The sequence below is a fragment of the Schistocerca serialis genome, chromosome 4 (genome assembly GCF_023864345.2).
Source record: "Schistocerca serialis cubense isolate TAMUIC-IGC-003099 chromosome 4, iqSchSeri2.2, whole genome shotgun sequence".
NCBI lineage: Eukaryota > Metazoa > Arthropoda > Insecta > Orthoptera > Acrididae > Schistocerca > Schistocerca serialis.
Genome location: NC_064641.1, coordinates 471,154,215 through 471,168,203, shown reverse-complemented (window position 1 = coordinate 471,168,203; position 13,989 = coordinate 471,154,215). Strand labels below are relative to the sequence as shown.

The 13,989-nt window shown below is 39.6% G+C and overlaps 1 protein-coding gene across 3 annotated transcripts in view; it reads right to left on the bottom strand.

The window, feature by feature from the left end:
* LOC126475134 (BTB/POZ domain-containing protein 1-like) overlaps positions 1-13,989 on the bottom strand; it is a 472,458-nt gene that overhangs the window by 31,493 nt on the left and 426,976 nt on the right. Inside the window, exon 1 of one of the 3 annotated variants that reach the window (XM_050102729.1) lies at positions 7,538-7,606. The exons of the other annotated variants lie outside the window; for them this stretch is intronic. Within the exon in view, the coding sequence (XP_049958686.1) occupies positions 7,538-7,566 (29 nt within the window). The 5' untranslated portion in view covers positions 7,567-7,606. Of the gene's footprint in view, positions 1-7,537; positions 7,607-13,989 lie in introns of those variants that run through there. 3 annotated transcript variants of the gene reach the window in all.

Genomic DNA, 13,989 nt, shown 5'->3' with positions numbered 1-13,989 from the left:
GTGGAGGCACGAAACGTATACAACAAGTGTTTGGAATACAGAATGAGAAGCTGTTGATTTCAACGGCTTTAGGAAGAGGGCATATTGGAATGGTCGGTTTTTGGAAGCGATAATTACATAAGCGGCGATACTTGTTTCTGCAATGGTAGTATTTTCTTAAAATGGACGAATAACAGATATATTTCCTGGCAATAAAACAACAAGCATGTGTTGGACACTTGCCAGCTCTGTAAGGCTGAATAGGCCGTAAATGTGAACGTGCCTGGTGACAGAGTGCTACAAGTGCTTCCAACCAAGTTACTGCAGATGAGACCCTGCAAAATGCGTGGTAGCACTTGTTCTTGTTAACGCAACTATGATTTCACGGCCATGGGAACTGTGTGTTCGGATTACGGAACAATTTAAAGACGTTGCTTGATCAGATGAATTATGCTTCATGTCACGTCATGTGTATAACAGCGCAGCATGCGTTCCCTTTTTGGTCAGCGTCTGGTGGCTACTTATGCACGGATCGCATATCTAATTTGCTATCAGGGTATTTACTTGGTGTTCCCGCAGATCCATGACTGTCACAGGAGACATCATTAACTGCTGAGTGCGTCGGTATCATGGCTGACCATTTGCATTCCTCACGACTAATGCTTTCTTTCCAGTTGTAGCGATCCGTATCAGGAGAACTGTCCATGTCCCATAGCAGTACCCGTAGTACAGCTGTCTGTGGAGCATGATCGTAAACTGCAGTTGACATTTTGTCATGCAAATTACCTATATGTATGGTGTCATCGAAAACCAGTCCAGATATTACGCATTACATCCCTGTAATCCACCGGATTTGGTGATGTGTACAGGAAAATTTCCAGTCATCTACCTTCCGGTTTTGTTGAGAACTTGTAGAAGTCTTGCTACGATGAACTGAAGTTGATTTTTGATACCAAAAGTAAGCCAGCATGCTATTAGGTGGGTGATAATAACATTCGAGATTATCGCTGTAGGACCTTGTTCATTGTTAGCAAGGTTATGTCCACATTATTTTAATAGCGCTTCCTGAAAGGAATGAGATAAAAATATCTATATAACGTTTCAACGTTCATTCCCTTTTATTTATACTGTGCGAAAGACTATCATAAAAGTTAGCTTTTTTCCAATATCTACGGAAAAAAAACATTCCGCGTCAGCTTATCCCATTTGAAATCACAGAAATCGGATTGTTACAGCTGTATTATTTGATCCGAACAACTAAAAACCTGTGACAGCGTCTTTAAATTGTTCTGAGCTTTTTCTTCACTCTTTTGTTGCATGAATCTTGGATGCTCGAATGGTGCTGACGAATCAACCGACCGAGACGTTTGTTGACGGAAAACTCTGTGTGCCCTTCCTCCACAGTTGAATACATCCAAACAGAAATATTGCATTGAATAGTTCGATGTCTGTACAGTCGTTCTGCTATGTTGATTATACTTCATATTCATTTGTGTTGTTACCAATCACTATTTAATATGTGAGACATAAATCCAGAACAGTATGACTGATGGTGCAGTTGTTTTCTGTGGTGGCTTGTGCTACATGCGAAACACTGCACATTCACAAAAGCACAAGATAGCAAATAAAACATGACAGGAAAGATCTGTCAGTAAAAACTGGTGTGCAAACGTAAGTTTAATTGGACGAACGATTGTCACAAGAAACTAGAACCACACATCAATTCTCATAGCGCAAACTAAATAGTTGTTCTGGCGAACTATCAAGAAACAGTGCGAACTATCAAGAAATGATGGACGAAACTGAAAACATTCTAAAGTTACATGCTCACTCGCCATTAATTCATGAGTACTGTATGATGTTTCACCATACGTAATTTAAACTCTTACTGCTGGAATATAATTTGGAAACAGAAACCAAGGTGAATTCTGTGCTGTATTCACACAATAGGCGTTGCAGCCTAGCGTAAATTTGATGTCGTTGTCGACCAGTTATATTGTCACGTTCTTATACCTTTTAATCAACGCATCAAACAAGTTCAGGACACGACATAATGATACTTTTCCAGGACTCATTTGGTACAGTAATACAGTGTTTTTCCTAGAAATAAACGGTACATTTCAGTACATATCTTTGTGGGATCTTAAAGGATCTGCTTTATATCTGTTGTATCAACTGTCCAACTAACAGTTTCCCGTTGCCTTCCGCATCATACGCCGTTAACCTTAATTAGTTAATCCGCCTTTAGTAATGGGCTCCATTCTAGCGCCATCTGTTTCTGATTTCGCCCTTTATTTTGATAGGATCCAGATTTCATAGGATCCAGACACAGTTCGGTTTCCAAATTTTCAGCAGCTTCGGAAGTAGTCTAGTTCTATTGCACATCGTTGTGTCTGAATTTTCTGACATCGGCACTGCCACCAACGTTTGGAATATTATGGACCCATTATGCAAAATTGTTTCATCAAAGATTATCTTTACAAGCTTCGTCAGTGACTTAATAATCGGTGGTCATCTTAATTGTTGTTAACATATAAACATCTACCTCGCTGGAAGAACTGAAGAGTCTAGGAAATGCCTGTACGTTCCTAGATTCGAGGAGGGAAAAATCCTCTCCGTGGCAAAGAAGTCTGTGGAGATATTGTTCAAACGAGTATCTTATGGGATAAGAGATCCCTTTCGACCAACCGTCAACTGTCTATTTTACGATGGTTGAGCGACATCAAGGAGGGGGCGCCCTTATGGCGCTAGAATGGAAACAATTCCTAAAAGCGAATTAACTTATTAAGGGCAACGGCATATGATGCGGAAGGCAACGGGAAACCACTGCACTGAAGCCACTACTGATCTCCCTTGTCCCGCTGGACGGATCTCACAAGCATGGCAGTTCTTGAGAAAAAAAGATTTTCGCAGTGATCCACTCACACTCGAAACTCCTAGTCGGTACTTTTTCAGAGATCAGTGTTATGTCTTAGAGAATAAAAAAAAAAGAGAAAATGGGAAGTATTGGAATTGAAAAGTAATATCAAATGAGGGTACGATGAACAGGGTGAGTAAACTGGAAAATGTACTAAGAGAAATAAGAGGTGCAACACTAACATTTTAGGACAAAGTGCGATGGGAAGAAGATTTTTGAGCGTGAATAATATAAAGTAATATTTAAACGAGAAGGAGAAAAGCAAATGAAATGGCTTAATTTACAAGAAAAATCTGGATAAGAAGATTATGTCAGTTAATGAAAGAGTAATATCAATCGACATTGTAAGCACCTAAATGGATATTTTGATCATTCAGGTTACACGACATAATCTGATACAGAGAAAGAGGAAATAGATGAAATATAGAAACAAATCGTGAAAATCTATGAAGGTAATAAAAAGGCTCAAGAAAAAAGGATGATAATTGGAGACTGGAACGACATAGTAGGGAAAAGTAAACAGAACAATATAGTGGCAGGATTCTAACTCGAAACATAAATGAAGAGGATGTCAGTGTAATAGCCTTCTGTGAACGCTTTCAATCTCTGGATGACAAAAGCTTTGTTTAAGAACAATCAACGAAGACTGTGCACATGGAAAGCCCCTAGTAATAATACAAATTCCAGACAGATTTTATTATTACTAACTAAAGATTCAAAAACAGTATCAAAATGGCGAAAACATTCTCTGGAACAGATACTGTTGCTGATCACAACTTGATGTTGGCAAGCCTACGAACAAGACTGAAGCATGTTAAACGAAAACAACTGGTAAGGTAATAAGATATGAGTAAGCTAGAACCAAAACAATCTAAGCGCTAACTCAAATCGCTGAAGAATAACTGGAAAATTCAGCAGAAATGATCAGCGTACCGGAGGAATGGAATATGATTAAAAATGTATTTCTGAAAGCCTTAGGGCAAGAGATTGCAGAAGTAAAGAAGGGAAAGAATAGGAAAGAATTGATCACATCAAATTCGTCAGATAAATTGGATAAACGTAGGAAATTTGAGAATGACTGTTGTGTAAAAGGAAAGCAGCAGTATAGAAAGCTGAATAATATACTGAGAAGATCAAATGACGAGACTAGAAAGGAGTGTATGAAAAGTCAGTGTGAGGAGACTGAAGAACTGGAAAAGGAAAGTAAATTAAAAGCAATGTGCGAAATAATTAAGAACATAAAAAATAAAGATCCAAGAAAAGTAAGCAAAAAGAGTACACTATACAGAAGTGGAAATATGATAGCATACATAGAAGAAAAAAATAGATCTGGAAGGAACATGTTGAGTAATTATTTGAAACACAAGGAATTTATAGGCGAGTACAATTGGAATGTGATGAAATGTATATGAACCAAATTAGATGTGATGTGGAGGACATTAAAGTTCTCAGAAGGAGGAAAACAGTGAGTTGTGATAAAATACCATTGAAGCTTAAAGGCATTCGGAAATAGCGCAGTATCCTGATCTACCGATCTCATCGATATGTGACGAAGGCATTTGGCCTGAAAATGCACTTATAACTATTCGAGTCCTTTATCAAGGATACAACATAAAACAACGCAAAGACTGCGGGACAGTTAATTTCATATTACGTCACATTACAAAGGCCATTTGTAGCCTTTTACTCAGACGATTAGAAAGAAAAATGTAAGACAACATGGGTGAGGTTGTATTCAGGTAAGGAAGCAATACGAGATGCTACTGCATGTTTGAGGATGATAGATATGTATACACTTTATGTTGACTGCGATAAAGCGTTTAACAGAGTTAACTGGATTATCTTCCTGAAAACCGTGAACAATGTAGGTTTAGGCTGGAAGGACAGAAGACGTATGAAGGAACTCTACTCGAGACAGAAAGTGGAAGTAAGGATTAGCAGTGAGAAAACTGAAAGGGCAGGTGTTGGAAGAGGTGTTGAGACAGGGTGTTATTTTTCAGGAACAGTTTTCGCTATTCATGCTGAGAAACTAGCAGATAACACATCATAAAAAGAAAGTGGCATAAAACTAGAAGAAAGGATAAATATAAATACGTACGCAGACGATCACCCAAAGGGAATAATTACAATTTTTGAAATGGCTTGTAAAGGTGGAAGCAGAGTATGAAATGCCAATAAACATAGGAACGAACATAGTGATGAGAATTATAAAACATGAAGGTCCCTTCAAAATATCATTGGAAGGAAAGACAATGGAAGAAGAAATTTTTTTGATATTTGGGATACTTGATGACAGAAAATGGACGAAAGAGGCGAAAAAGTTTGTTGACAGCAAAAATAATTCCGGTAGTATTAAGAAAGGGACTGGTCAAGTGTTTCGTCTGGAATCTAGTCTTATACGTAAGCTAATCGCGGACAGTCAGAAAGAAAGAAGAAAAATACTTGGATAATTATGAAGTTTGGATTGGCAAAAAATACTAAAAGTTAAATGGACTGCATAACGACGAATGGAGAAATACTTATGAGAATAGAAGAAGAGAGAAAACTAGTGGAAAGTCTAAGAATGAAAAAACATCTCGAATGGAATATGCATTGCAAAGAAACTGCCTTTAAGGATGAGGCATTGAAGGAAAGATTCTAGTGAAGACAAGGGGAGGAAAGAGAATACTGAGAATGTTGAATGACATTAAAAGTTGACAAAGTTCGCAGTGGATTAAGGACGAAGTGCAGAACGGTCGCAAGTAGAAAGCTTCCAATCGATAGCTTTCTTAAAACAACCCACCAGTGAAGAAGAAGAAGATAACCGTTTCCACCCTGAGAGAAAAGTTATTAAATACGTCCTGTAGAATCAGGTAAAATACTGAAAAAAATTGGCAAAGGATGGTTTGTTCAAGAAGTCACTAGCATTACTGTGCTACTTAAAATTTCAAACTCGTATAAATCCAATTGACACTTCATGCATGTGTTTAGACTTCTTACATACGTTAAATGATCAGACATCTAGTGAAGAATGTTATTTTATCTGTATTTAATATTTTACCTTACCTAATTGATTTTAATTAGCATTAATAGCATTTTGTTTAAAAGAAATATAGAGTTTTGCACTTGCTCAGCTAGAGAAGGAATGGAAGAAGAGATTGTCACGTCTGAAGCTGATTAGGAACACCACAGTAAATGTTAATCACGACAACCGAACTGGGGTTCGAACCAGAGTACTCCCAATCACTGCGGCATCACGCTTGGTACGTTTTTATATCTCCAGGAGCAGCTGCAGCAGATATTCTCCAACATGCAGCTACATCTACTTAAATCAATAATAAAAAAGAAAACACTAATTCTGTCAAACAAAGTTGTCGTTTGTCACTGAAACCATGTCAATAAACTGACAGGGCTATAGCCTATCCTAGATGTTATTTAGTATGTACACCTACGAAGCAGAAAAGAAAACCAAAGAAAAATTTGGAAAGCTCATGGGATGAAGGAAAAACTGTGAGGGTTGTTGATGACATAATAATTCTGTCACTGAAGTCTGTAGCATCTTGAAGAAATTATACGTCGAATATTAAAAAAGTAAAAAGTAAAACACGCGTAATGGAATATAGTCGAATTGAAACAGACGATGCTGAGGGAAAAGGATTTGAAAAACAGACACTAAATGCAGTAGATATGTTTTATTGATTGATGGTATAAAATGTAGACTGGCGGTAGCCAAAAAAGAGTTTCAGAAGAAGAGAAATTTACTAACATCGAATATAAATCTAAATGCGGGAAGTCTTTTCTGAAAGTACTTTATTGGGGTGAAACTTGGACGATAAACAGCTCAAACGAGAATATGTTTTGGTGCTACACAAGAATGCTGAAGATAGGCTGGGCAAATCGAATTGCTAAGGAGGAGATAAAGAATCGAATTAGTGAGAAAAGAAATTTATGGCGCTACTGACTAAAAGAAGGGACCGGTTTATAGCACATAGGCTGAGGCAACAAGTAATAGCCAATTTGGTAACTGAAATCAGTCTGTTGGGGTGGAGAGGGGGGGGTGGGGGTGGGAATTGTGGAAAGATACCAAGGCTTTACGCAGTGAATGTTGGTTGCAGTAATTATGCGAAGATGAAGAGGCGTACACAGAACAGACTAGCACGGACAGTTGCATCAAATTAGGTTTTGTACTGAAGACAACAACAATAACAACAATTCAATAACCTTCAACAGATATTAATATTTCCAAATTGTGCAAAAGAAAGTGAAATATGATTCTGCGCCTACAGTTGTGATACTTGTTTCGATGGACGTAAACAAACTTGGGTTTTACATAAGACACCCCTTGCATTCAACATATTATCGTATGCTAAGATTGAGCAGATTGTTAACATGAGCACAGTTAGCCAATATGATTACATGTTTTCAATGTTTGCTATGTTAATAAGCAAGTGCGATGTTGTGAGGAGCACAAACACATCGGCAGAACAAATCAGCAAGAAGTGTACACAAGCGTCGTAGTTGTGGCTCGATCGCTACGATCCGAATTTTGCTTCAGCGTCGTAGATTCCAAAGCGCTCTACCAATGAGGCCGGAATTTCGTGGTTCCGCACACCAGTAAATAAAGCTCGGCTGTGAGCAGTGCCGAAGCAGGCCCGTACTCACCTATTCAGCAGCTTCTCTAACGGCCTCATCGTCGGTAGTACATGAAATCCGAATCTTCCTTGCCATGCAGCGGGTTGGCACTGTTTTAATCGGAGCGCGTGGCACCGGTTCGATTATAAGGGAACGCCGTCCAGGTTCCCTCCAATGGGCGCGCTCCTCCTCCCCCTCCCGCACTCCTCCCTCCCCTTCCTCCTATACGCGCCGTCGATGATGACGACGACGACGACGACAACAAAACGCGTCGCGGCGCGATACGCGCCGGCCGGTGAGTAAGCCGCGGTTCAACGAAGCGGGCGCGTTTTCTGTCTTTTGCCAGCAGTTAACGGCGAGGTCGTCCAGTTTCGCAAGTTTCCGCACACCAGTTCGTTTACGCTGCGCGCCGGTGTAGTTGCAGATTCTCGCCTGTAGCGCCATTCACAACCATTCGCTGATTCCTGAATCAGTGCCCTGTCCAAACCTGTGGCCTGGTCGAAATGACTCAGTTGAAACTCCCAGTTAACCGCACACGGCTTGCTTTGGCACAGCCTCTGCAAGGCGCTTCATTCAGGCTGCACGCCAGAAGAACTGTAAATTCTCGACTGTAGTGAGATTCACGGCCTTAACTTGATTCTGAAATCACTGTCCAGTCCAAATCTGTGGCTACACGAATGATTTAACTGAAGTTCCCAGAGAATCACACACAGATAAATTATTTTAATTCGGAGCAGTTGCCGCTCGCCAGTTCGCTCACGCCACGCACTAGAGGTAATAGAGTCTCGTCTGCACAACCGTATTCAAATTCCAAAATCACTGGCCCGTCCAAACCTATGCTGCTCGAAATGATTTAACTGAAGCTCCCCAGTTAAACGCACGTAGGCCATTTTAATTTGATTTTCCACAACAATTCCTTGTTGTGTTCACAACATATGTAAATAAACATAAAACAATTTCTATAAATCAATCAAATATCATAAATGTAAGCATAATGTGTGTGTAGTATATAGCAACCGAGATGAAACTTAAACAAAGTGTAGAATACGTGGCACAGAATCACAGAATGAATAAAATATAATGATGCTCTTCAAAGCAAACAAACAAGTTGGAACCCATAACATGTTTAAAATGTACAAAATGGATTTCCCAGTTTGATACACGAATGTAGTCAATGAGACACGTGAATGTTCGAAGTACCAATACAGCCCACACAAAGAGTGTGATACTTATAACATTACCTGCCAGTGTGACACCCTTTACATGGGACAATCTATATTATCTACTGCTACTGCCAATTGCTGTGCTGAGCATCAACGTCATCTTAAATACAAGAATTTCAAAAAGTCAGCGGTGGATTTTATATTTGTTCATGGCGTGAGTGGGCTGTATGTGGCTACAATCGCCGCACTTTAGCCAAACGATTATAAAAATTTAAAATATATCACAGTTTTTACATGAATGTTTCCACAAAATAATATACAGATGGTAGTGTGTTGGTTAAATGATAAAAAGCTGATTTCTTTGTTGGTTGGTTGGTTGGTTGTTTTGGGGAAGGAGACCAGACAGCGTGGTCATCGGTCTCATCGGATTAGGGAAGGATGGGGAAGGAAGTCGGCCGTGCCCTTTCAGAGGAACCATCCCGGCATTTGCCTGGAGTGATTTAGGGAAATCACGGGAAACCTAAATCAGGATGGCCGGACGCGGGATTGAACCGTCGTCCTCCCGAATGCGAGTCTAGTGTCTAACCACTGCGCCACCTCGCTCGGTGATTTCTTTGTTGTCTAAGATATACAGGGTGAGTCTCCTAACATTACTGCTGGATATATTTCGTAAACTACATCAAATATTGACGAATCGATTCCACAGACCGAACGTGAGGAAAGGGGCTAGTGTAATTGGTTAATGCAAACCATAAAAAAATGCACGGAAGTATGTTTTTTAATACAAACCTACGTTTTTTTTAAATGGAACCCCGTTGGTTTTGTTAGCACATCTGAACATATAAACAAATACGTAATCAGTGCCGTTTGTTGCATTGTAAAATGTTAATTACATCTGGAGATATTGTAACCTAAAGTTGACGCTTGAGTACCATTCCTCCGCTGTTCGATCGTGTGTATCGGAGAGCACCGAATTACGTAGGGATCCAAAGGGAACGGTGATGAACCTTAGGTACAGAAGAGACTGGAACAGCACATTACGTCCACATGCTAATACCTTTTTATTGGTGTTTTTCATTGACGCACATGTACATTGCCATGAAGGGTGAGGTACACGTTCGACGGGCGTTTCATAGGACGTGGAGGATGCATAAATTGGCCAGCCCGTTCTCCTGATCTTACACCTCTGGACTTCTTTCTGTGGGGTACGTTAAGGGAGAATGTGTACCGTGATGTGCCTACAACCCCAGAGGATATGAAACAACGTATTGTGGCAGCCTGCGGCGACATTACACCAGATGTACTGCGGCGTGTACGACATTCATTACGCCAGAGATTGCAATTGTGTGCAGCAAATGATGGCCACCACATTGAACATCTATTGGCCTGACATGTCGGGACACACTCTATTCCACTCCGTAATTGAAAACGGAAACCACGTGTGTAAGTGTACCTCACCCCTCATGGTAATGTACATGTGCGTCAGTGAAAAAAACCAATAAAAAGTGTTAGCATGTGGACGTAATGTGCTGTTCCAGTCTCTTCTGTACCTAAGGTCCATCACCGTTCCCTTTGGATCCCTACGTAATTCGGTGCTCTCCGATACACACGATCGAACAGCGGAGGAGTGGTACTCAAGCGTCAACTTTAGGTTACAATATCTCCGGATGTAATTAACATCTTACAATGCAACAAACGGCACTGATTACGTATTTGTTTATATGTTCAGATGTGCTAGCAAAACTAACGGGGTTCCATTAAAAAAAAACGTAGGTTTGTGTTAAACGGAGAAGTTGGAGTCGATATGGAAGAGGTAGGGGATCAAGAGATGTGAAGAGTTGACATGAAAATGTAAGGCAGAAGGTATAGATACCATTCGAACGGAATTTATAAAATATTGGGAGAAATGGCAACCAAACAACTATTCAAGTTGGCATGAACAAACGGACTTTCAGGAAAATACATTATCCACACAGTTCCGAAGATAGTAAGGGTAGATAAGTACGAGACCTATCGCCCACTCAGTTTAATAGTTCATGCATCCGAGTTGCGGACAAGAATAATACACAGGAGAATGGAAAAGGAAGTCGAGGATACAAAACTTCCTGGCACATTACAACTGTCTACTGGGCCGAGACTCGAACTGGGGACCTGTGCCTTTCGCGGGCAACTGCTCTACCATCTGAGCTACCCAAGCGCGACTCACGACTCGTGCTCACAGCTCTAATTCCGCCAGTCCATAGTTCGAGTATCAGTCCGGCACACAGTTTTAATCTGTCAGGTACTTTCATGTCAGTGCACACTCCGCTGCAGAGTGGAAATTTCATTCTGGATACAAGATCAATTTGACAAAATATCTAGTCTATATTAAAAATGAAGAAATTCCTCTAGCTGTATTTTATTTTGGCAACTAGTTTCAACGTTGTCTTCAGACCATATAAAATATACCATACATACAACAACCAATGTGACATCAGTAATCTAAGAGTTATTATGTAAACAAATAAATTATAGAAATATTACATAATGGACGAATTCAATAAAATCAATTACATTTTGGACGTTTTCATTAAATGCAGTCATTCTGGGAATTAACAATACATGTGGTACAAATAAGTACAAATGAAATTATATATACGTGATCGTGTTTATTACAGATCAATGTCAAGCAGCAAATGAGATGGAAGTGTATATAAAAAACTTAGGTGACAAGCCGTTACGCTTGCGGATAATAAATAGTGCTAAAGAGAATATGCATTGCTAAGCAGACATATGTAGGGTAAGATCCATCATTACAGAATAATAAAGGGAGGGAAAGGTAGAAATAGAGTTATGTTTGCATAACGCTGCATTGGCATCATACTAAAGTGATAGTCAAGCGAGTTACTTAAACAACGTCAATCATAACGTCGCAAAACGAATAATAAGTAACCGGAAAACGAATATGGAACCTAGTTAATAAAAGGTAGTCTGTGGTGTAAAATACATACTAATCAATCTAAAACATACTCATGCGAATAAAAATGTAAGTTAACATGTCGCTGAAAAACCCTATTTCAACATCTTTGTCTCATCAACGGCAGTAACCTTGGTCACACGTAGTGTAATTCTTGTATACTTACATGGTCAATACAACAATCAAGTTCATAGCAATACTCCAAAAGAAGTAACTGGGTACTGTCTGTCGAAACAATTCGTCACACCTGTGAAATAGTTGCAGTTCCTCTAATAAACACTTATCAGTACGAAGACACAAAGTAAAGTACACAGCGTATAAAATTCGTATTGTAAATGTGATCTAGTCTAAGGTTGATTAGGTTATTTGTACTTATTTTTACCGCATTGTACTTACTTGTACCACATAAACTGTTAATTTCCAGAATGACTGAATTTAATGAAAATGGCCAAAATGTAATTAATTTTATTGAATTAGTCCATTATGTAATATGTCTATAATATATTTGTTTACATAATAACTCATAGATTACTGATGTCACATTGGTTGTTGTATGTATGGTATTTTTATAGAGCCTGAAGAGGAAGTTGTTACAACGTTGAAGCTAGTTGCCAAAAAAAAATACAGCTGGAGGAATTTCTTCATTTTTAATATATATTTATACCAGCAGACGTCCCACTGTCCTCCATTTCAACTATGGATGTACGAAGAAAAAATATCTAGTTCGTTGATGAATGGCAGCTAGCTCTAAATATAAGTTAATGCGGATGAATAGGAAAAACAAAGCCGTAATGTTTGGATACTGCATTACTAGTGTCCGGCTTGAAACAGTTATGTCGTTTAAATATCTGGGCGTAACGTTGCAAAGCGATATGAAATGGAACGAACATCTGAGGATTGTGGTAGGGAAAGCGAATGGTCGACTTCGGTTTATTAGCAAAATTTTGGGAAAGCGTGGTTCATCTGTAAAGGGGACCGCATGCAGGACGCGAGTGCAACCTATTTTTGAGTACTGCTCGAGTGTTTGGGATCTATACCAGGTTGAATAAGGAACCCATAGAAGCAATCCAGGGGCGGGCTGCTAGATTTGCTACCGGTAGTTTCGAACAACACGGAAGTGTTTCGAAGGTGCTTCAGGAACTTAAATGGGAATCCCTGGAGGTAAGGTGAAGTTCTTTTAGAGGAACACTACTGAGAAAATTTAGAGACCCGGCTTTTGAAGCTGACTGCAGAACGATTCTACAGCCGCCAACATATATTGCGCTTAAGAACACGAAGATAAGACATGAGAAATTAGGGCTCATATGGAGGCATATAAATAGTCTTTTTTCCATCGCTCTATTTGCGGGTGACTGGAAATGATTGGTAGTTGTACAGGGTACCATCCGCCACACGCTGTTTGGTGGCCTGCAGAGTATGTACGTAGGTGCATATCTGTTAGATGACGATCTGTGTGGCTTTAGGAAAGGTAAAGGCACCAGGCGTTCACAGAATTTCTCGAACCGAAGAAAGTGTTCGAAATGTAAAAATGGAGCAAGAAGTTCGAAATTTCGAGAAAAAATAGTAGTAAGGGAATAAACTATTGGGAAATGTGGGTAATATACAATATGTACAAGAGGAAATAACAAGACTGGAAGACCAAGAACAAAGTGCTCGGATTAAAAAGGGTGTAACGCAGGGATGCAGTCTTTCGTCCCTACTATCCACCCTGTACATCGAAGAAGCAATGCCAGAAATAAAAGAAAGGTTCATGAGTGGGAATAAAAGTCAGAGTAAAAGGATATCGATGATAAGGTTTGCTGATGACAGTACTATCGCCAATGAGAGTGAAGAAGAATTACAGGACTTGTTGAATGGAATGAACAGTCTAATGAGTAAAGAATATGGATTGAGACTAAACTAGAGAAAGGCGAAAGTAATGACAAGCAGCAGAAATGGAATAGCGAGAAACTCAACATCAAAATTGATGATGACCAAGTTAAGGAATTTTCTTACCTTGGAAGAATAATAATCCGCGACGGATTAAGCAAGGAGAGCATGAAAAGCAGACTACCATAAGCAAAGAGGGCAATCCTGGCCAAGAGAAGTATCGAACATAGGGCTTAGTTTGAGGAAGAAATTTCTGAGAATGTACGTTTTGAAGCACAGCATTGTATGTTGATGAAACATGAACTATGGGAAAATCTGAACAGAAGAGAATCGAAGTGTTTGAGATGTGGTGCTACGTAAGAATGTTGAAAATTACATAGACTGACAAAGTAAGGAATGACGCGAAGAAAGGAGCATACGGAAAACATTGACGCGAAGCAGGGACAGAACGTGTTAAGATATCAGGGAAATGGCCCCATGGTGCTAGAGGGAGC